This window comes from Leuresthes tenuis, unplaced genomic scaffold (assembly GCF_036924035.1).
Source record: "Leuresthes tenuis unplaced genomic scaffold, fLeuTen1.0.hap1 SCAF_14, whole genome shotgun sequence".
Classification (NCBI taxonomy): Eukaryota; Metazoa; Chordata; class Actinopteri; order Atheriniformes; family Atherinopsidae; genus Leuresthes; species Leuresthes tenuis.
The window spans coordinates 18954418-18979929 of NW_027325368.1; the positions used below are offsets into that span (position 1 = coordinate 18954418).

Below are 25512 nucleotides of genomic sequence, written 5' to 3' on the forward strand. Positions count from 1 at the left end.
TGAAAGCACATATAGACAGAGGCTACAGTATGTGTGTGCAGACATGGTAAAAACCCAGACAGCCCTCTGAGGACAAGCAGCTAGTATCAGGCCTAAAAGTCACGCACCCTCTTTTTTTTTTTTTCAAGCATTATTTTTGTGTCATTTCTGCATCACTGGACTGGAAGCTCTCTGAAATTTTCATGCAGCAGGGACAAGTCAAAACCTACAAGTGGGGAACCGCAGCAAAAATAGCCCCTTTGTGTTGTTTGAGGTAACACAGTTTGACGCGCTTCTCTCTGCTCTGGTCATGTCACCCTTCAGGACTTCTTGTACCGCAGTGTTTGGTAAGTCAACTGAAGTTTAGCTGCTTTGGAATAGATAGGAATCAGATGAAACAAAAACAAAGGGCCTCTAGAAATAAGACGTTTGGCTCAGATCTAATTATATAAGCTGGCTGGATGTGGCTGAATTATTAGAATCTAGATTTTGGAGCATGTCTAAAAATGTTGAATAAAGTCCCTCGTTGAAAAGGAAAGGAAGGTTTGGGTTGGATCAAGGCTTGGGTTGAAACCAAGTCACTTACATGTTTAATTATCAAATAATATTCCAATTTCAATTTCCCTTCATCATCAATACTGGTATATTGCAAAATCCCAAATCAGGTTACTTAAGTTGTTCAGCTTCTCAAAAGCCTGCCCTTATGATGAGGAAGTATACTCTTGACTTAAATCCTAACCAATGTGCACCAGTGTTTCTCTCTCTCTCACTCTTTTTTTTTGTTAAAGACAAAATGCAAGTCTGCATTTAGGAAGTAGACATAACCCTTGTGACATCACTGATTGGTTTTCAAACTGCCCTTTTAGTGCCTTGACTTCAGCCTGCGGACATCACCATCTCCTTCTTTGTGGAGCAAGATGTGACCGTATTTGGACAAAAGGGTTTAGCTGGAAAAGATGCTTTCTTTGAAATTTTGTTTCTTATTCTTTAAATTATGTAACAATTTTAAGAGGGGCACTAAATAAAAACATCACTATGGCTGCAGGACAAATTTATTTCCTTATGTCATGAGAGAAGTTGATGCTCTCTGAATCTAGGTCTTTTGAAGCACGAGATGTTTTAAAGCCAGCACCTTGCGACTCCCAGTGGCATTGCATTTTAAGGCATGCCTCGTTGGCTCCATGTCTGTGGTGGCTATGGTAATCTTCTATATACAATCTAGGAAAATACCCCTTTAAGGGTGCTGATATACTATGGCCTCGGGCTTAACTGTTTGCTTTGAGAGGTCAGAGCACAGTCTGCTCTGTCTGCTGTGCTGTGCCTCTGGGGTGGGTTTAGTCTTGGTCGAGAAGTGGACTGTACTATTCAAGGGTGAAATAAACCCCAAGCACCAAGACTGAACCCAGATAAACTGGGTTCACAAAGCACAAATTGCAGATGGTAAGTCAACTTCTAATCAAAACGGCTGACTCTGCATTTACACATTTCTGTAACAGCAGTTCTGTAACAAGGTCAGTATGAACTATTTCCTCTAATAGCACTGCTTGTGTTAGTAATATCCTATCTGAATGCTTTTTGTTTGAACTATGTTATTGTGGTCTTTGTGCAAATATTATATCAATAAAAAGAAGATGAAAGATTATGAAGATGAAAAAAAAAGTAAAAAGTAGCTTTGAACCAAACTTTTACTTAATCACACATGACACCAAATAATTTTGCTGCATTTTCTTTGTATGCAATTCTGAATATGAAGGGAAGCAGAGCATTCATACTAACAATACAATATACTATCATTTAATTGAAATATGCCTGAACATGTCCTAATTCTGATGTTTGTAATATAAACTTGGGAAGTTCTGACACGCCGGCCCAGAAATCTTGGTGACAAATTGTTTTGATTATGATCTCATGATGATATCACAGTGTCCTTGGCCTGTCCTGGCCCTACCACCTACCCTAGTTTTCTGTAGATGATAATGGTAGACACGTTCTGCTATCTCTTTCTCACCATTGAAGAGAAGGCGGCTATCACCACATTCAAAGCAGAAGAAGCATTTACAGCATAGGACAGAAAGAGATGGGAAGGGATAGACAGCAGAGGGATAGAAAAGAGAGAGATAGGAAGAAGAAGAGGCGTAAGAATGAGGATAAAAGATAATGAACATACATGAATGGGATGTACGTGTTCCTACCCAATGGTAGACTGGATGCACATCAGATACACAAACCTGATTTACAGTCCATGGAACTTGTTAGCGTTGACTGAAAGTCAAACCGAACTTGGAGCCCCACCCTCCACAAGCAACTTATAGATCTCTTTCCCAGGAAAGCCAGAGCAAAATGACCCGGTGTCTTATTCCTCCTTTGGCAGGAGGCATTTTAGCCAAAGAATATGGTTTCTTCGACTGATGAAAATCTGGAGGTCCCCCCTGATTTAGACTAGGCAGAATCTCACATTTATTAACATGGGTGAAAAGAATGATGGAAAATAAGTTAAATTTACAATGGTTATTGTTTGGTAGGATACAGCGAGCGATGATCTCTTAGAAAAATGAATGATACAGAGCCAAATGGTGATGTAATAGAACAAGAGAGTGCAATGGAGAAAAACAGGAGCATGACATCAGACTAAAGGAAAAGGAATGAATAAATTGAAATATAAACAGAGAGACTGATAAGAGGAACAGTGAGATGTTGAGATGAAATATTATTTCCTCTGGGTGTAGACAGCTTCCTGATAGCCACTAACAGTATAACAATACACTCCAGATGCTGTGTAATAGTTGTGCAGTCCCAAGATCGCTAAATTATTGATGCCAATCCTGTTACTGTGACTGGCAGACTGAAGAAATGGGTGTACCTCAGAGAATGCTGTTTCTCCTAAGAGCCATCAAACAGACTCTTTTCATGATTATATCGGCACAACAGTTATGTGTCTCACACAGAAACTCCATTGAAATGTAACTGTAACGTAACAAAGAAAAAGTTTACACTGCCTCATGGATGATTACAGTGCTAAATTGACTGGCTGAAAACTGTGAAAATATATATTATTCAAAGTTTTCTAGCATTTTTTGAGTTTATATATATATACATTGCTCAAAAAAATTAAATGAACACCTAAACAACACAATATAACTCCAAGTCAGTCACACTTCACAAATCAACCTGTCCAGTTAGGAAGCAACACTGATTGTGAATCAACCTGCTGTTGTGCAAATGGAACAGACAACAGGTGGATTACGAGGCAATTAGCAAGATAACCCCTATAAAGGAGTGGTTCTGCAGGTGGTGACCACAGACCATATCTCTGTTCTCATCCTTTCTGGCTGATGTTGTGGTCACTTTTGCATTTTGTCAGTGCTCTCACCCCTAAAGGTAGCATGAGGCGGTGTCTACAACCCACAGAAGTTGCTCAGGTAGTGCAGCTCATCCAGGATGGCACATCGATGCGAGCTGTGGCAAGGTTTGCTGTGTCTCTCAGCACAGTGTCCAGAGCATGGAGGAGATACCAGGAGACAGGCCAGTACACCAGGAGACGTGGAGGGGGCCGTAGGAGGGCAACAACCCAGCAGCAGGACCGCGACCTCCTCCTTTGTGCAAGGAGGATCAGGAGGAGCACTGTCAAATTACCTCCAGCAGGCCACTAATATGCATGTTTCTGCTCAAACCGTCAGAAACAGACTCCATGAGGGAGGTATGAGGGCCCGACGTCCACAAGTGGTGCAGCTTACACCGTGCAGGCGATTGGCAGATTCATCATTGGCCCTGTGCTCTTCACGGATAAGAGCAGGTTCACACTGAGCACACGGGACAGAGTCTGGAGACGCTGTGGAGAACTTCTTGCTGCTCCAGCGGTGGGCCAGTAATGGTGTAGGGAGGCATTTCTTTGGAGGGCTGCACAGCCCCTCATGTGCTAGCCAGAGGTACCCTGACTGCCACTGGGTACTGGAATGAGATCCTCAGACCCATTGTGAGACCATATGCTGGTGCAGTGGGCCCTGGGTGTCTTCCGATGCATGACAATGCTCGGCCTCATGTGGCTGAAGTGTGTCAGCAGTTCCTGCATGATGAAGGCATTGATGCTATGGACTGGCCTGCACATTCCCCAGACCTGAGTCCAATCGAGCACATCTGGGACACCATGTCTCGTTCCATCTACCAACACTACGTTGCACCACAGACTGTCTGAGGAGTTGACTGATGCTTTAATCCAGGTCTGGGAGGAGATCCCACAGGAGAACATCTGCCGCCTCATCAGGAGCATGCCCAGGTGTTGTTGAGAGTTCATACAGGCACGTGGAGGCCACACACACTACTGAGCCTCATTTTTCAAGAGTAATTTCCACTGAAGTTGGATCAGCTTGTAATGTGATTTTCCACTTTTATTTCGAGTATGATTCCAAATCCAGACCTCCACAGGATGATAGTTTGGCTTTACATTGCTTTCAGTTTTATGTTATTTTGTTCTCAACACATTCTACTATGCAATGAATAAAGATTTTCAACTGGAATATTTCATTCATTGAGATCTGGGAAATGTTATTCTAGTGGTCCCTATTTTATTTGAGTAGTAGATATATATAATACCACTAAAGGAAGGGGAATATATAAATCGAAACACAAACCGAGAGACAGTGCAAATTGAACAAAAATCCAGCTGCCTTGCACAGTTAAGGTTTAATGAGCTGTCAATTTTACTACATTTGTTTCATGTATTTGTGGAGAGAAAGGCTTCCAGGTGCATCTCTTCAAACTTTTAGCCTTATGAAGATCTTTCTGACAGTTTATTCTAATTTTCCACACTAAAGTCACTAAAACGTCAGATATAATCTTACTGGGGACACATTCAATGTATTACTCGAAACAAAAATCTGCAAATATATTGAATGGCGACACCTGATAGAAAGGGAGAAGGGAGAAAGGAGAAATCCTAACATGAATAACTCCTCTACCACTCTCACATTTCTAACTCTTTAACTGATACTTCACATTATACCTGTGACTCACCTCACTCATAAATGCACTGAGATTCGTAGGCAAGTTGCTGTCTGTTTCACTGGTTTTGTGGAACATCTGCCTAGATGTCAGCCAGACTGCCTGCTACAGAGCTCTTACATCATCTTCACTTCAACATTTCTGCTGAACTCAGCACACATACACTTTCATTCCAGTGACAGCCAAGGTGTGCATGTGATGACCTCACCAGAACTGCTGCTGTCACTGATGCTCCACTGTGGTGCAGTCACATGTGACTGCAGTGTCTTGTAACACACGCACACACAGACACGCACACACCAATGCACAATATGTCAAAGCAGAGAGCTCGCCCTGTGCCTATGTCAAGCATGCATACAGTAAGATCACACACACACTGCCGGATGATGTTATCATTCCTCAGCACACACAAACTAGCTCCATCCAAGCTTGACAGAAACACAACCAGACTGCAGAAACTTTAGCTCCAGTGTGTTGCTATATGAGCTCGTGCAATAAGCTGAATTTCACTCTGGCTCAGAGAAATTCTAGACATTCTCTTAAAGACAAGGTCAATTGAGGTTTATGAAAGAATATATATGTGTTTGTATCAAAGGAAATAAGTGTGCAACGCAACCCTGAACGATTCCTCTTAAATTCTTTCCCTATGCAATTTTGATGGATTTTTCAAGTGTAAGTGTGTAGAGAGAAAGTGTTCCAAATATAGAGGGATCGCACAAGTTTACATCAGGTTGTTGGAGAGAAGGCTTCAACCGATTGTTGAACTTTTGAATCAGGAGGAGCAGTGGGATCTTCGTCCAGGTCGTGGAACAGTGGATCAGAACTTTACCCTTGCAGAGTGACTGAGGGGGTCATGGGAATGTGACCATCCTGTCTACATGTGTTTTGTGGACTTGGGGAAGGCTCATGACCGTGTTCCCTGAGGGATTCTGTGAGGGGTGCTGCAGAGGTATGGGGGTACCAGAGTCGCTTTGGCAGGCTATTTTGTCCCTGTATAACCAAAGCAAGAGCTGTGTCTGCATTCTTGGCATTAGGTCGAACTTGTGTGTGTTACAGTGTGTGTTGGAGTCCATCAGTGCTGCCCCTTGTCACCAATCCTGTTTGTGATTCTCATGGACAAGGGAACCTCAGGGTTGCATCTCTGCTTTTTGTGGATGATGTGTTTCTCTTGGCTTTTTCAAGCCACGACCTTCAGCGCACCCTGGAGCAGTTTGTGCCTGAGTGTGAAGCGGCCAGGATGAGTTTGAAGATGAGTTCCTGCCTCAGGCAGGGGAGTTTAAGTATCTCCGGATCTTGTTGGCAGGTTGGAGGGTGATGGCAGGTTTGGGGCTTCATCAGCAGTAATGAAGGTGCTGCTCCGGTCGGTTGTGGTAAAGAAGGGGCTGAACCGCAAGGCGAAGCTTTCAATTAACTCGTCTATCCTTTGGGTCATGGCTGAAAGAAGGAAGTTGCGGATACAAGTGGATAAAAATGGGTTTCTGGGCTCAGCCTTAGATATAGGGTAAGGAGCTTGACCATCCGACTGGGAATTCAGAGTAGAGCCGCTGCTCCTCTGCATCGAAATGAGTCAGTTGAGGTGGTTTGAGCATCTGGTTAGGATGCGACTCCCATTGGAGGTTTTCACAGGCAGGTCCAACTGTGAGGAGTCCCTGGGGCAGATCCAGGACACGCTGGAGGGATTAAATATCCCTTCTAGCCTGGGAACGCCTCGGGATCTTCCAGAAGGAGCTGGAGAATGTCGCTGGGGAGAGGGATGTCTGGGTTTCCTTCCTGAACAATGGCAAAAAAACTAAAAAAACAAAATCAAGTGAAGGAAGTATGCCCATCTAAAATGCTGTGGGAAACAACATTCATTCATTTCAACTGTATTTTACCTTGAAGGAAGCAACATGTTTACATCAGCAACAAGGGCAGCATGCCAATTTATATCTTAAAGCATCTGAGGCCACAATTATATTTACATCAAGCTGTATATCAATATTGAATCACCAACATAAATATTTCACAAATTGAGTGATTAGTTGAGGAGATATTTTTTTTAATCCCATAATGCCATGCCAGGTCATATCAAGATTAATCTTAAAATGTCAAAGAAAAGAGGCCAAATTCCACGTATTCACATACTGTAGATGATAAGATGACAATACTCTAAGCAGTCTAATGCCTGATAGATTACTTCTTTTAGACTATCACTACTGTTACAATGCATCTATTTGTCCTGTCTTACTTTACTTCTGTCATCTTTAACCTGCAGGGAGTTGTATGTAGTTTGTTGCTTCATGTTTCATTTCAGTTTATCAGTTAAGGTGTGGTTATTTTGTTGTCGTTTTAGGGACGAATTGAAAATGCAATCTTGATTAATGTCCATTGTGCCTTAAAAAGTAAACAATTAAACTGGTCAACAAAAAGAAGAAAAATGTTTAAAAATGCAGTTCAATCACACCGCGTGTCAACTAGTGACATAAATGAGGGCGGCTGCCAAATTCTTGCACTCTAAAGCGCTGGACTCTTGTATGCCAAACAGCTGGATGGCTTAACATGCAACTAAGTGGACCAAACTGTGACACTGGCTGGGTGCTAATTGTGTGTGATGGTAACGATGCCACTGCGGCACCGTCTCCAGGCTGACACAGCACAACAATGACAGGAAGTGATGGAAAGAGAAGGGAGGAGTGGAAGAGACCCAGAAAAACAGAGTGAGCAAAGATGGAGACAAGGAAGACGAAAAATGGGGAGAATAAACGAGGTTAAAAGCTGAAAGGCCACAAAACTGGCAGGTAAATAAAGAGAAAATCCGAGAGATTAGGAAAGAAAGACAGTCCTTTGCTTAATTTAAGTTTAGAAAGGGTTGGGCATTGAAGCAACACACACTCCTAGAGTCCCTGATGGGTCTTATTCATGGAGCAGAATATGGGGATCTTAGGGTGTCTGTCTTTTGTTGTAATGCTAACACCTGAAGAAGTCTGTGAGCATTACAATGCAGTGAGCATTACCTTCGCTAACACCCAAAAGAAACAGCATTTAGCAGCAAAGATGCTAAATAACAAGGTGGAATATTCATGACACCACCACCTCAGGATGAAAACAAAACCTAAGCAAAGTAGTTATTCCATTAAAGAAATGTGTTTTTCACGATCTCTAAACTGATAAATATCTCCTAGTTCTTGCAAGTGGGACCGTAATTTTACATGTGTTTCTTATCTCTAAGGGTCTCACTGTAATCATCCTGTATGTAAGTCTTAAATCGCTGTGAGATTTGACAGACAACAGGGCTTCAGTCAGCTGTCACATAGGTTCAAAGTCACAAACTCCTCCGCTAAGAAACCCAATAGGAAATTAAAAATGATGAAACTCAACATGGATGACAACTTGATAGATACTTGTTTTACATGACATGTGCGTAAAATGTAGCTGCCTTGAGCTTCAGCCTTTGGATGGAACATTTGATCAGTGGAATACCAAATACCAATTACAACAGAAGGAATGAGACAGAGTGTTTTCTGTGCAAATTTATTGTTAAATGGAATTATAGATATGAATGCGTTTGGGTCAGTGAAACACTATTGTTAGCAGATATGTGGAACCTATTTCGTTTAGATATTCAAAACCACTGGTATCCTCCTTTAATGCAGCAAATCTCGGTAAATGTGGATGCTCGTGTTGGTCAGACAAAAATAAAGCCTAGTGGTACCAAAATATCTGGTCAGTTGCTTTTCTAAATGCCCATCAGCCACCTCACTCTCAACTCGCTCATACAAAGTGATGTGCCACACAGGGCACCGCATCACATTAGGAAATCATCTCGGCTTGTTCTCACATCTTTGCACAAATGCTCGAGGCGACTTACCGCTTTTGGTGTCCTTTCCATCCAATAGGGGCCTGTAGTCGCTCTTGGAGACTGTCTCTCCCACCTTGTCATCATAGCTCTCCTTCTCTAATGAGGCCACAAAGTCTCTCTTCAGCAGGGGCTCAGCTGGGGCCCCACCTCCACCCCCACCTAGAGCATCTCGCAGGGTCAAGTCCATAGTCCTATTGCTGGAGACAAAAGGGACATGAATACTTTTTTATTGTTCTTTGTTTATCACTTTTAATCCACCTATTTATCATTTCGTCTCCTCTACACACCCCATCTTATTGCCATAGTGAACATGACAAGTATTGCGGGTGCCTGACCACTTCACAGCAGTGTATAAGCCCGTCAGCTCAGGTGAACCCAGCCCACATTCTCTGACAACCTGTACTAACAAAAACCACCCAAGAACGGGTGGAGGAACAGATGTGTTCTGTCATTATTGTCTTTTTATTTTCCCTTTCTTTCAGTGACAGATAAAAAAAAATAATTAAAAAAACACGAGTCAAATGCTTCTCAAAAGGAACACAAATCTCTGTTTTAAAACAACACGCGGTTGTACATTCTTTGCGGATGATCCTGAATAATCCCTTCAAGAAAAATATATAATAAGAATATGGATGCCAAGCAATATAAGATCTAACATTCCAACATTTGAACTAAAATGCCTTTCATCCAAAAGATATCATCAGTAATGTCAGTCCCCTTATTGACTGTCTGTATTTCTCAGTTTTGCCATTTTCATTTTTTTTAAGAGTCAAAGCTGTTCTGCCAGCAGCACTTAGAAGCCTGCATAAAAAGCAGACCGGAAACAAACTTTGAGAACTGCCAAACTTTTATAAATTCTCTTGCTGAAAGACTCTAATATCAAGCATAGCCTAGTACAACCAACACTGCCTCCAGGAAAACAAATAGTTTAGGACTGAGTGCTTTGAGTGAGAGAACGAGGAGGTTGTTCCAGCCAGTCTCATATAAAGTAGAGCTGAAAGTAATCCAATGTAAATCCCCCAGATTTTGCCATTCTTTTAGACTCAGAAAAGTTTCGACTTTAGCAAAAACTTAATACCATCTTCTCTGAATCTGCTATATACTGCTTTAAAATACTGACAAAAATATTCACAAAAAATGTGAAACTGCCGCCGGCACTCTGACCAGTGTCCAAGGCACCAGACTGTGACAATCATGTTGCATGATGGGGCTGCTTTTTGAGACGTTTCCACCACATTTCACAAATGGGAACTCAACTGCAACTTGTAAATGCATCCCGTTTTTTTTAATTGGCTTTGATAGAGAATTAATATGAGGCTCTCATCATCATACCGCAGCAACAATTCTGCATCAGCTATCATCTGCCTGTGTCTGGTCACTTTAACTCTCAATCGGCACCTATCGTGGCAGTAAAACAAACCGTCAGTTCAGTAGTTACTGCAAAATCAACATTTGTCTTGTTTTTCAGGTAAATGCAAAATGTCTTCAAAGGGATTTATTACAAATGAAGTTAAGATGGCAAAACTAGAGGAATGTTTCGTGTTGCATGTGAGTTTGAGTGTCACAGCAACATTTCGTGCACCATTTGGTACTGCAGGGTGATTCGGTGCCACCAGTGCAAACAGTTAGTCCGCATCCTTGAGTGTAGCCCAACAGTTTTCAAAGGAATTTGTGAAAAGAGTTACACAAAGTATATAAACTAAATAAATATCAAACACACTTCATTTCAACACGACTTTCACCATGTGTAATTTGTGAGCTTATTATTCAGGACACCCGCTACAAGACACAAACATGAAACATGCAGTGTGTCCCAACACTTCAGCAGCATGACCCTTGAGCAAACTCTTCTTTCTTTCTGTCCTCTGCCTCTGTTTATCCCTCCATCCATACTCGCGGCAAACAAGCTGTCATTGTCTTGCAAAAGTAACACACACACATTATGGCCAGGAGCCAGAATGAGGACATACAGTAGTAGTGTGAGCAGGCCTCGAGTAGAACTGTGGGCCATTGTGTGAGGGGAAGAGCACCATACAGTGGACACCTCACAAGACTTCTGCAGCCACTTTGGATTTCTACCTCTTTTACCATCACTTCTCTCTTATTTCTATTACTGAACACCAAATGTGTATTTCTTTGTTTCGTTTTCCAGTTTCTCTCAAATAAAACAATTTCCCTGAGATTCTCGTCGGCGGCAAGGTCACAAAAAAACCCAAAAACCTACTTTATAATCCTCACATGCACTCTTTCTCTTTTTCACATACACATGCAGGATGTTCCCTATAGTGCCATCTTTCCAACATAGAAATGAGCCAATCCTAAACAGTGCCTCCTGACCATTTAACCATCCATGCTTTCTTAGTGCATTATTCAGATAAAATTTGTGTTTTTTGACCTTGTTAACATGTCAGTTGGTGGTTTTTAGATGTTAGATAACATATCATGAATGAAATAAGCTGTCAAGCATGGTTAAGCATTTCTGTTATGGAGCTGCAGTGCACTGATGAATTAAAGTAATTTTGGAACAGATTTAAATAAGAAATTGTAGTCCATAGTGAGACTTTTCCATAATATCTGTTTTAAGCTCCACTAATCAATATAATTTTACCAGCAGTGCATGACATTGTTATTTGGAAGGTGAAAGGAATTGCTCACAGCCAACAAAGAATCATCATCCAACTCTGAAAGTCTACTCAGCTCAAAGCAGCTTTTTGGTCTATTTTGGAACATCGTTTTAATTTGTGCACCGGCCTCAGCAGCAGGCAGCTATTTTGAGTTAAAAGCTGTGACAGACGCAGTGTACACTACCTACTAACCACCGTGCAGTTAACGACGAGCTGGTGAATGCATTTATCTGGATAATACTTTCAGGGTTTAATTTGAGAAGCAAATGGGGGTAAAGAGAGAGTTTTGCTTTTGTTTGTCTGCTGGTTGTGCAAGCAGGCAGCCTGTTTCAGAAAATGCTCCCCCAAAGTCCACCAAAGTGATGCAGCGCTCCCTCTTTTTTGCAGTACTGTGTTTCCATGTTAAAGAAGAAGCACAATATTAAGTTTTACATGGAAAAAACATTCTGCTCGGTAGTGTTTAAATCTGAATGGCAGCTCTGCATAGAACTGTGCAAGTCGAAGCTTGTCATGTTTTTTTTTTTTTTTTTTTTCTTCTCTTGGTTGGAAATAACTTTAAAATAAAAAAAAACAGACTGTATGACCTTTTCGCACAACACCTAATAACAGACACTGCTCTTCCCATCTTAGCTGTTATCATCATGAACTGCAGATGCTGCTTTGTTTTTTTTTTGTCTTAGTGTTGTCTTGGTCTTCTGGATGCCCATGTATTACGTTATAGTTTACAATATTTTGCCACCAGTTTGCCTTCTGCTTCACATACTAGACATATTAGAGCTTGCCCCTTTATGTATTCGGTTAAATTTACTTCCCATTCTTTGTCTTCAGTTTGCTAAGTGCCTCACCTGCATTGTATTCCACTGACACAGACCTAAGTATATCTAATTTCAGGTTTCCTTTGTCTTCTCGCCTGCCTGCCTCTCCTGCATGAGTTGGTTGCCCTTTTCATATATCGCTTGTGGCTTACCAGCAAAAAAACATCTTTGTTAACCAAAAGCACTGCGGAATCAGCTGAGTGGCATCTTCTGCAATGTTGGCTCTCCCTTACACACATAGCCCATTTTGCCTCTGCTACTACCTCCCTTGCGAGCTCAGAGGCTTATTAGAGCCGTAAGAACTTGAACCCTCCATGCCACCTCTTTATTTTACACATGAGACTGATAAACAACAAAGGCGCATCAGTCATAGCGTGAGAGGCATATGTAAAAAGGCTGGCAATTGGATTCGCTCATACTCACTTTGCAATTCTCAGAAATGTGCTCTACAAATAAACTTTCCTTGCCTCACTCACCACTGTGACAGTTATTCTATAAGACCATGTGAGACAACATCTAAAAAGTTATTTTCCATCGACCTCCATTGAGAGATAGACTCAATGCGTGCTTTGAACCAAAAAACTATACCCCTTCCATTTAATTTTCCAATCCAATTTGATTTTGCAATATATTGTTAAACACTACAATGTGGAATTATCTGCATACCTTATGATGTACAACTTTTTAACAAAAGTGGTAGGTTATTGGCAAGAATTGAAGAAGCAGAGAACCTACACAGCTTCTCTGGGGAGGCCCACAGTGAAATCGTCTTATAGTAAAAAGTCTGTCTTTGAAATGCACACGCTGCATTCTATTAGTCACACACAGACACCATGTGGAAATACTCTTCTTTAAAAAGTTTGTGTTCAATTATACCAAAATAAGTAGTGGAGTCAAGCAAGATAGTACAAATGACCTTCTTAGGGTCAATTTGACTTAGTCTGTCACTGTCCGTATGTGTTTAAGCAGCGCAGGCTGAGTGAAATAATTACATGTATGCTGCAATTCAGAATCAAGACTATTGCTCTCTTTAAAAAAATGGAAGATGAAAAAAAGAGGAACAAGAAAAATATTTCAAATCTAATTTAGGATCTAAAAACACTCCCTGGAATCTTTCTAGGATTGAGGTAAAACATCTTCCTCTAAGTTAATACAAAATGGGACATACCAGTTTCACAAGTTACTCAGTTCTAATCAACCAGATTATCCAGCACTGTCTGATTACCATCAGAGGTAAGTACTTTACTTCCCCTTGTGCAGGTTTTTAGAGATTCAAAAGTGAAGCTGTTGTCATTATTTTTCATGATTAATTCTTGAATCAATTCTTTGCAGATGATAGTTTTAGTTATTTGTGATGAATCTTAGACAATATCATTTTTCCAGAAAAAAAGCAACTGACAAAAGTAAAAATCTCACTGGGTCTTATACTGAGGCTACGGTGTGACTCAACAAAGGAGGGGTAACTGGCATTACACCACCCTAGAATGTTCCCAATGTTGACTTTCAGTAATCTGGTTTCGGTCCGCTTATTTTTTGTTTTCTGAGTTCCTGTGCACCCCGTTGGAATACATTTTTTAATCAAAAAGAACATTTCTTTCCAAAGGGTTCATATAATCTTTATGTGATCTAACCAAAGCTGTCACCCAGCGATTGTCTACTTTATCTTTTCAAGCAGTCATTAGTTTTCATTTTGTGGTCACTACAACAAATATTACTCACATTAGGATGTGGTGTAGGAAGAGATAAACCACCAAATGCAATTCTAATCGATTACACTGTACAGATGTAGCAGGGCAGTGGTGTAAGGGAGGAAAAAAACAGAAGTACAAAAGTACAAAAACCTATAAATTCAAGATTGTAGTTTGTGCAATTTTAAGATCATGATCACTCGAAGTCGACATATATTCTACTGCAACTGGTGGTAAACAAAAAGGTTGCACGTGTATCTGCGTGTATGAAAAGAGGGAAAAGAAGGATGATTTTCATGATGATGATGAATACAATGATGGTGATGGGTTGTTGGATAAAACAGCTGTTGCTTTGCAAAGGATTAAAAACTATCTTTGTGCCCACAATCCTCTGCTGAAGCCTCCGCCACATCTAAATCCATCTGCTACGTAATCACCTCACCCACCACAACACGTGCAGGGCTACGAATACAAAGACCAGGCATGCCGCTGGACCATCATGATACAAAAGAGATTTGGTGGGTGATATTATTGACCACTTAAATTAAATATCGTCTTATTATTGTCACTTTGTGGGCAAACCAGCGATGGCAGCTTTTCTGTGAGGATTTTTTTTCTTCTAAATCTATGAAACTAAACCATGTTAAGCATAAAATCCAACTATAACCTCAATTTCATTACTTAATATCCTGAACACTGAGGGCTTTGTTGGTTCTGTGGATCTGTAAATGGAAATGGAAAGATTTCACACATAAATTTTAATTAAATAAAAAAAAATAATTGTCCCTGTGCACAGGGAATTCTGTCTGTGTTTGTGCTGTCTGGGTTCCACATTTATGCTTGTTCTAAATATGCTACAATGTGTGTCCCATTGAGCTGTAATGAGAATAAAAGCAAATGATGCCAAATTGTTGGTTAACAATGTCATTTCACAGCAGCTATGACAGCAGGCTTTCAGGAGGAGTGAGTGTTTTGGTGGTACTGATAAAACGGCAAGATGTGACCTTGACATTCACGGCTGACTTTTGAGTAAAAGATTAGTCGATGTATTCAAGCATGTGAAATTGAGAAAACTATCAGTTACAAAGTGGTCGTAGTTACACAATTACCATTCACCCTGCAAAGAAAAAAAAAAAAAAAACTACAATTGCAAGCTGAAGTGAAAACAGGGCAGAGTTTGGCACAAACACAATAAAAGTCATTATCATGCCATGACAAAGCATAAAAACAGTGAGTTACAAGATAACTTTGCAGCTCCGCTGCGGGGCAGTGGAGCTCATTGATGACTCACAGAACAATAACAAAGTCCATACTAATGATTTAAGAGCAGGGATCAGAGAGGTCAGCGGGCCTGGGGAGAAACCTTCCTGCATTCATGGTGCTTGTTGGTGGCTAAAATTCCAATAAGAATCATCTCCATCTTCTTTCATAAATTTCTACTTGGATAAGACAACAAATCGCCACTGTGTATAACCACTTTTAACTACTCATGTGCATTTTAATGATATGTTCTGCTTTATATTATGATATTTGTATACTATTGTTATGGGGTTAGCATGGCCAAATGATCTGTTACTTGATTGCATGAGGATTTTTTTCCTTTGCTCAGTATAATCTTGACCAAACAGCATGCATCCAGCCGTGTGGTCCAGCAGAAAGAGAAGCACATCTTTGACGCAGCCGCATTTGACTCTCTCTCCACAGCTATGAGTTAATTGAAGGAGAGCAAGTGCACAGGAGTGTAAATATCTCTTCTATTGTCCAGCCTTCTAAAAAGTTCAAACACAGTTCAAGTGAGAGTAACAGGGAGCGATTGTCAGGAATAATGCACATGTATGTGTTCGGTTGTTTGTAGCCTGGTGATCTTCAGAGAAAGACCTAAAGTAAACAAGTCGATTAATACCATCTGGATGGACACAGTATGTATTGCGAGCGTTGTGTAAAGATGAACCTGTACAAAAGCAGTATTGAACCAGATTTTACCATTAAACATGTAATTAGGCAAAAACCCTGAATTAGACAAAAAATGCACAGTAAATTGATCAATGGCCCGACGCTACCATTAACACACAGTTGCTGCAGATCCCACACAGAATCGAAGCAATGTTTGACTCAATGTAAGTGACAAAACATCAGTGGGCCTGAACCATTGCTGCACCGATGGTGCGAGAAATGAGCGAAGTCTGCACACCGATTAAACAGCGTATCAGCCGACCTACCCACTGGATGCTACGCTCTGATCTAGTGGTGAAAGTGGAATATACACCCACGTTTGTTGGCTGCATAGTACACATAGGAAGCATGCTCAGTGACCTTCCAATGCACCATCAAATTTAATGTCTGAAAATTGTTTTGAAAAAAAAAAGTAAGCAACATTGGGAAAAAGTTTAAAAAGCACCAGTTAAGTAAAACTGAACCTTGGTTTATTGACAAGGTGCAGAAGAAGCAGATTCATGCAGACTGCAAAGCTGAAAATGAAGTGGATTTTGCAGATGAAATTAAAAAATAAATAAAACATTTAATTGACCAGAAAAATCTGAGTAATTTTCATGTTTCTACCTGATTTACTTGTATTTGGTGATGAAGTTGCAGACTGCAACCAAAACAGTCCAAGGAAACTATTCTGTCACCCACAGGCTCACACTTTGAATGACAGTCAAATGAATCTGTGTGGTTTAATGACAAAAAAGAACACTTCCCAAAAGGATGGATCGCTTCTTCCAATGTGTTGATCAAAGTCAACTATTACAAGTCTGGCAGAGCCAGAGGATAAATAACTACCCTAATTTATTTAGGAACCAACAATCTAGACAGCTGAAATGGGTCCTGGAGTCCATTAGCGGGTTTACAAATGCCAACTCTGAAAGCGATACCTTCGTCAGTCAAACCGACATCATGTTGAAAAAGTTCTCCCTTGCTTTTCTCCTGTCGACAAATTATGATTAAAAACCTACAGCAACAAAGACATGGTAAAAAAAAAAAAAGGTAAAATATTGTTAATATTTCTTACAATAATAACTACAAGAATAACAGGAATCTACCTCATTGAGTAAGCATTTAGGACAAAGGGGAAACAGAAGAAACTGTTAAACTAAACATGCAACTTAGTGATGCTTTCAGAATCACGGCATCTACCATGTTAACAAATCTGTCTGTCATGGCTGCCCAGCCAGTCGCCATGGTGACTCAGCAGCTCCTCGCTGTCTCTTGACGGTCACAGACTCCGGCACACCCACACACATACGTGCACAATGTGACTCTGATGAGCAGCAGTTTAGATTACTGCTGACAACACACTGTGCCAGCCAATACACACACACACACACACACACACACACACACACACACACACACTCACACTAACATGTAAACACACATCTACAGCATTAGAGTATAAGAGAAAGCAGACAGTCAGCAGACAGTCAGCACATCAACAAGCCCAGTTACTAACTGCGCAAATCTGTCAAATGTGGCTGTGTGATGTGTTTGGGGCTTGTGCATATTTGTCGTCAGAGTGATCAAGGAATTCAAGCCAGCACAGCGAAGATGAAATGGAGGAAAAACACCCAACCCACAAGAGCCTGTGTGAATGCAATGAAACAGTCGAAATAAAATGACAAAAACTTTCCCATCTCTGAATGCGATCATACTCAGATCTCCCAGATGTTTCTTTTTGTAAGCACTCAGTAACGTTCACACTGTGTTGCGATTGTGTTTGTGATTGGTGCTGCTGGCACAACAGCCGGGCTTCTCATGTATGCAGATTCCCAGCAGAGAAAAACTGTACGGCGAGGCGGGAGGTTCAGTAACTGCAAAGCCGAAAACATTCATCAAAAATGTTGCGAGGCAGTAAAGCACATTGTACCTTCTTCTCTCCATTTTTACTCAACGGTCCTTCGTTTGAGAAGCACCACATGGTACATTTCAATTGGCCAAATACAGTGAACCGAAATATACTGAAGAATAATAACGAGGTGAACAGTAATTCTACTTTTAAAGCTAAAGAAAATAACTCTTGTTAGCATTCTGTGCCGAGGGCAGGCATTTCAAAGTATCAAAGAAGTCATTGGAGGGGACATTTCATGCTTACCCATCCCTCATTCTGCTGTTTCGTCTGATGTCAAGTCCAATTTCAATCTCAGCCCTGCAATCAGTGGGACAGCAATGACCTTTGCTTGCTTAAAATTACGCTCACACTGATGGAAGCTTTCAGGAAGAGGACGATAAAGATGAGAAAGAAACACATTATTTACCAAACTCCCATGCCCTGCTGCGCAACATGATGTCATGTCTAATATGAATCTCCGCCTCTTCGCTCTGCAGGAGAGAATGACCTTTGTTGTTTTCTCTGAAGTTTCAGTTTAGCCAATTTATGTATTCATTGATTCAAGCTAAAATGTCCCTTTGAGTATTTGTCTTGGTCAAAATTTAAAAAGAAAAAGAGGAAATCTTGTCGCAAAATTCTGAGAATGCACCAAAAATTGTTATGTGTTGAGCAATAGTCGCTTAAAACCTGCTAAATGTCTGAAAACTAATTTATTATGGTTTTCATCAGTTTCCTGTTCAATACCTTTATGGCAGATTTGACATCAGGCCTCCCTGAAGTCCCAGCTTAGTATTTACCTTGTGCCAAATACTGTAATCGGCCTACTAAAATGCCCTATCGTCTAGTTGTGTGTCTGACAGCAAGCTAGCTGGCTGTCAGATTAAAATGGCAGCCTGGAGTGGGTAAGGCGGCTGCACGGTGGTGTGGTGGTTAGCACCTGGGGCTTTCTGTGTGGAGTTTGCATGTTCTCCCCGTGTATGCGTGGGTTCTCTCTGGGTACTCCGGCTTCCTCCCACTGTCCAAAAACATGCATGTTAGGTTAACTCTAAATTGTCCTTAGGAGTGAGTGTGAGCGTGTGTGGTTGTTTGTCTCTGTGTGGCCCTGTGATGGACTGACGACCTGTCCAGAGTGTACCCGCCTCTCGCTCCATGACTTACAGGAAATACAGGAGTAAGCACCACCTCAGAGAAGCAGATTTAGGCTTGGTGGGTTAAAGAGACAAGTCAACAGTCTAATACAGTTGTTACAGACTATATGTGCACATACTTACTGGACTGAAGTAACACAAGCTCTAGTGAGTAACAAACTGTGGATTCATTTTTAAAAGAAGCAACACTGCACTGCAGAGCTAAGCAGCAACTCAAAGAATTGAAATTACAGGAGTGGATTGATGGATTGATTTTCTGCAAAAAAACCCAGTGATGGAGAGTTAGAGGATCACCACCAACACCCGCATCACTTTTCACCTGGTAGTTTTACAAACTTTCACCAGAGACAACTGGGATTAATAAATGCACTATTGCTATAGTTGTCGCCAGATTAAGTCTTTCTTTCCCCCGAATATTTACGAGATGTCATAAACTCGACAACAATTATTGATTTCTTCTTAATTCTGACTTTATTGCATTGATAACACCAACTTGTTCTACCAGCTCCACCATTTGGAGCAAGGCATCTAGTCACCTAATAATCCATATTGAAGCTTCTGGGTAAACATTCAGCATGAGCTCAAAGTCCTCAGCAATAGCACTGGTGATTAAAACCCGCTAAAAGCCCAACTGGGAAAACCAATACGATCTCTAGAAATCAAACTGTGATGTAACAAACAACTTCCACATTCATTGAGGGATGAAGAAATGCATTTGTACCACACAAGCATTAACATGTGCACTGGAATACTGAATGTGTTTTTGTTAGCCTTCCAAACCAGACTATACAATTTACAAGGGCTCTATGACTTATGTGTTCAAGTTTTTTTTTTTCCCCAAACAGCAGATGCCGTTGCTACATTCTTGTGCTCAACCAATATCATAGTTTTGTTTTTTTTCTGGACCAGTGACAGTACTGTTAAAGGTAGATTTTGACTTTTCTTTTTCACTTTGGAATTCAAAATGTATCACCACAAGAGAGCAGACAGTGTATTTGTTCCCATTGCTGTTTAAGACAAATTTATTCATTTACAAATCTTGACAGCAGCTTGAAAATGAATCGGCTCCGTTGCCTGTTGATTACTGCTGGTTCCTTTAATTTTATATAAAAAATTGATAAAGGAGAACAGCTAACAAACAACTAACAATAAGACTGGCATACGCTAATTTCGATCTTATTACTGACATCATGCGGGCCGGACACAGGAACACAGTTAACTTCACATGGATAAAGTTTACACCATATGATCAGCATAGTTTTTACCACAAACATGGGAGCAATCATGTTAACGCTGAAGCCATTTTCACTGATGGCTTCGGCCTTATCGATCGCCGAAATAAAGGCATGCTCATTAACCTGCCATTGTTAACCTTTGTTGATTCACACATACCAAACAGCGCCGGGTCAGTACACATACATCAAGCCAACCTTGTGCATTCAACAGTTCTGGCAATGAGCTGCATCCACAATGTTAACAATGCGAGCAGTTAACAGTCCAGAACAAAAGTTCTGCATCGCATTTCAGTCATTTACTGGCCCAAAGCTGTCTCTGGCGAAGAAAAACAACACCAACATTTACTCGAGTTTTGTCTCTCTGTTTGTCATTTCAGAGGTGGTGCTTCTACTATTGTGTATAATTACTGTGTTTCCTTCTCACTAACTTCAGCTCGTCTCTATTCCCTTTCAGCAGGCAGTTTGTTCATTTGCAACTGCTGGAGTCTGCCACTGCTTCCTCTTCTTCTTATGTTGGCCCCGGGGCCAACAGCAGGTGCTTGTTAGAACTATGGGAGGTTCCTGCAGTCAGAAAGCAATGTGGGGTTCAGTACCTTACCCACAGATGCTTGACCAACATCCACATTAGTGGCTTATGATGACAAAGGTTTATTACCATTAAGATTTTAACAGAACCCCTATACTCCCAAATACTGCATATTAATATGTTACTTTTACAGTGCTTGCATTTGTTCTGACATCCTGCCTCACCGGGGCAACAAATAGCTTCTAATGGATAACTCAGGCCTCACACAATCCTTTTAAGTACTAAATTACTAATCAAAATTACCATTGCTTATTGAACACGCTAATATGCTTCCCAAGAATTCTTAAAACTGACTGGTGCAACAAGTACCATCCCTGTTTTCATCAGCACAGTGTGAGGCTGACCTGACAATCCTCTCTCACACACACACACACACAGAGGAAGAAAAACAATGATGCAGCTTGAATGCAGAATTAACCCACAGTGTTTCACTAGCAAGCAGGGGTGAGATAATTACTTTGCTGGCAAAATTCCAACGCACACCAGCATAAAAATACTCTTATTCTCCGAGTTGTTCACAGCCAGCATTCCTTTACACATCACACACACACAAGTCATCCACTGTCAAGATTATGACGAGGGCTGCTTTAGAGCTTGGACCTATTGAAATTTTTTCTGCTTTGGTCCAGCTGTAAGATAGAAAGGACACAGTTAGTTAGCATTTTCAGACATCTCACTTCAATCCTTTTGTACTTCTGTTGATTTTCAGATAATGAATCTGAAATATGAATTTGCTACGTTAGATCAAACTGTGACAACCGTAATAATAATAATAATTCAGACTTTATCAGCAGCTTAGTAAACTGTGAATACTGTACTACTGATCATCAGTTACATCTCGTAATTTCTTACGCAGCCATCTTTTTTATTCCTCATTAGTTTAGGGCTCTGTAAAATGTCACAATCATGCAAAACCCATTAAGTTCACACTATACTCTTTCTTAATACTACATTAGGTTTTCATTTTTTACGTAACAACAGCAGAAAAGTTAAACCTTATAATCCTACATTTTACAAAGCACTATTGAGGCTCTGACATTGCCTCTGGGCTCTTCACCACTCTTCTCTCATATCTCGACTGCACTTTCTCTGCATGGCTGACTTGTGAACTTACTGGAAGACTACTCGTCTCATAGATTTCATACAGTAACGACTGATCGTCACTGACATTGTTATGTACTGTAAAATGACTTATGTAGTCAAAGCTCGACGTGCTTCATCGCTGACTTGTCTGTGTCGCGAGCTGACTGAATAAAAAACTACAACAAATGAAAAAATGGTAAATGCTCTACACCTGTCTTGCTCCTTTTAACGTTAGGTACTTTCCTCAAAGCAACTGCACGTGTTTTCTCGCTCAAAGATTCTCAGAAATACGCTTACCCACCCATAACGGCAGAGCAGCCATGCAAGGTATTTGCTATCAGAAGCAATTTAGGGCTAATTGTGTAGCCCGAGAACACTTAAGGGAATGGATGGGCTGGGGATTGAACCTCCAGCTTTGCTCTTAGTTGAGAACCTGCTCTCTTACCTAACCAAACCGCTACACAATTAACTGAAAATGTTGGCTATACCTGGTTGAATGACTGCTTGGCTTCCAGCCTGCTTGGCTGCTGTAATCTGAGGGAGGATTGCCTGTCATTTTACCAATCCCTAAAACAGAAATGATGGCGTTACAGAGGTCATGCATAAGAACATCACTGATAATCCATCCAGCTTCCATATTCTAGTCTGAGGCATCATCAATTGCCTTCCATTTCTCTGGATTTCTGACGTCACTGTCTGCTGAGCTCCATGAGATGAAGTGCATTGTGGGATAGTCGACACAACGCTATCCCTTTTTGCTGGTAGGAGAGGCACAAAGGTCGTGGCCCGGGAGAAGGAGCGGTCATCCACAAATCAAAATGTCGGTGGTTTAATCCCCTGGCTCTTCAGTCAACATGTTCAAGTGTCACTGGAGAATGCATTTATTCATGTGCATTAAGTTTATTCTGTGATTTCTCATCCAGCTTTTCTCCACTTTGGTGTCTCCTACTGAAACTGAGTTTCAGTGTACTCTTTGGCAGGATCATTGAAGGTCAGAGGTCAGAGAGCCGAAGAATGGATCTTCTTTCTGCTAATACCAAACTCGGAAATCTACGGCTTTATCTGTGTTGTGTCATTGTGCAATGAATAAACATGCGAAGAGTTCTCAGATAAGATTAAATTGTGGGGTTTGGTGGTACAGTATAAAGTTTCCATCCATAAAAATCCTGATTAAGTCAGCACTGTCATATTGCAACGCCTACAATCCCTTTGCTCTACTGCACACTAGGTCGGATATATTTGGATACATGCTGTACAGGTCACAAGGTGTCTTAAGTAATACTTCAAGGCGAATTTCGTGAATTATTTAGCTGTCAACCACAGTCACCGAAGTACAGACAGTTCAGTGGCCAACCATCAGATGACATTTTCAAGCATAGAAAATGTCAGTACAGAAACTGCCCCAAACCACTCATCCTGGCAGATTTGAGTTCTGAGCAACAGGACCCCAAAATAAGAGGCCGTAGACGTCTTTGAGAGGGAAAAAATAACAAGCATGAATGTGGCTTATTCTGTACAAATTAAAAAGTGATTCTTCTTAATGTTTCGAAACTAAACAGACAGAGTGAAGGCATCTACTGTCATCAATTTGTGACGGATCGGTTGGCAGTGCTTTGGTCTTTATCAACAGGAAAACACCAGTATGCAGGATAACACTCACCAAAATGCTAAAAACAAACAGCCTCTGTCCTTTACTAAAGACATCTGGAGGGCAGTCAACCTGAAAACAGCTACTGACCACGCTAACTCAGCATTTATTTATCTAAAGGGGATAACTTATGATCCCATTAGTGTTCAGTGTCTCACTAAAGAACTCTGACATGTAACTAAAAGAGGACGGAGCAACTAAAATAATGTTTTTGTGACATAATAACACTGTCGTAATTCAATATGTCCCAGTTATGAAATGTTTCTTTCAAACGAGTAACACACCTAAAACAAACCCTTCTATGCTCAGTGCAGTATGTTAAAAACAAATGACAAGAAACAATCAATTTGATCAATTTGACAAATTAAGATAAAATAAATCAATTAAGCCACTTTCGCTTTGCAAACAATATTTTTCTGGGTTTCTTTGCGTTTATACCTCTGCTGGCAGGACAAAGTAAGACATCCGAAAAGGTCACATGGGACTGAAGAGGAAACCCTGAAAATTCCAAGGCAATTGTTGGTGAAATAGCTCGTCATCGTTAGTCCTAGGAATGAATCATGGTGCTTGACAGAGGCATTGTGAATGCACAATTTGTTGTCCAGACCCAAAGACTAGATCCAGGGACATCTTTTCAAAGAGGCCGAGCGTGTCTGAATGACATATGAGACTCCAGAATATGCCCACTTTTACATAACATCGCAGCCACGTGTCTGGCCCTCAAAGATAACACTCACACTACAACAATCGCATGCAGGACAGATGATAAGATGGTTTACAACCACGTTCACTTCAAAAGTAAAATTAAGAGGTTAATCATCCAATAGAATTCCAACAGTGTGTTCAGGCTCTGGTGATATCCAGTGATTAATGAGTCAATCGTGTATTTATCACGATCAAACGCAGACTTTTGAGTTGCACATGTGAAACACGCAGGAAAAATATGAGCAAACAATATGTAGGTATACTAATCCACAAAGAGGATGCAGTACGTGTGTCTGTGACTGTGTCTATGCAGCTATAGTGGTGGTGGTGGATAATGGCCGGCTTACACTCTTTAAACCATGAGACTCCTCTTATAACTGTTGGAACATCAGAAAAGACCTTTACATAAGAGGGCTTTGACTGTGCAGGACATGTAGCCGTTTGTCTAAAAAGTGCACCATGAACCACTGTAGAGAACACCACAAATTCTAATCTATAGTTTATTGTAGTCCCACATAGGATTATTTGAAGCCTCTATAGATTCTACACTCATTGCTACAGGGCACTCTGAAACAATGCAGGATTATCAGAGGAGCATCTCTGTATTACTACAGCGTGGAGATTTTTCAGCAGGAGTGGTGCACCATCCCGACTGCGGCATCACCACCATAACAAAGAGACATGGATCCACGGACCTCTGCATGAGAGACAGAGCGACCCCACCCCCCACCCCCCTCCTCTCTCCTCCTCACACGCCCACTACCCTCTTCCATTGTGATGGGAAACACCGCGAACAGCAAATGTCCAATCTCCAATCCGACAATATGATAAGCTAAATATAGGCCTACATCAATACTACTGCAGCGCGAGACCCAAATCACGCTGTATATGTGACACTAATTTATTAAAGCACGCGAGCATGGCGCAGCGCGAAGATCCCCGAAAAGACCGACAATCACGCGATGACACGTCGTATATATGACTTAAATTGTTAAATTAACCACTCACCTTTGGGATGCGTCCCGTTTCTCTCGCTGAGTGTGTATAAGTGTGTACGTGGGTGAGAGAGTCAAAGTGTGTGATGGGGAAATTCTCTCCACCTTTCGCTGCTTGCGGAGAAGGCTGGTGCCAGGACACAGACACGGGCCCCGCCCCTTTTCAAACGGGATCAGCCAATCAGGAGCCGGGATCAAAAAAGAACGGAGTCCTCTGAATCTGGAGACAGCAAAGGCTGCTGATGCGTTCAGGTACCGCCGTAAAAATTAGCTTTAACTTGATCGAGCTACAGATTATCAAAAAAAAAAAAAAAAGATTCGACAACGAACGATTTTGGCTAAAT

At 41.1% G+C, this 25512-nt stretch overlaps 1 protein-coding gene across 1 annotated transcript in view; it reads right to left on the reverse strand.

Annotated features, from left to right (window-relative positions):
- The window catches only part of LOC140268816 (uncharacterized), an 83327-nt gene extending 58016 nt beyond the window's left edge, over positions 1-25311 (reverse strand). Inside the window, exons 1-2 of the mRNA XM_072363801.1 lie at positions 25182-25311; positions 8825-9012 (exon numbers count right to left, since the gene is read on the reverse strand). Of these exons, the coding sequence (XP_072219902.1) occupies positions 8825-9002 (178 nt within the window). The 5' untranslated portion in view covers positions 9003-9012; positions 25182-25311. The remainder of the gene's footprint in view (positions 1-8824; positions 9013-25181) is intronic.
- Positions 25312-25512: the final 201 nt, after the last annotated feature.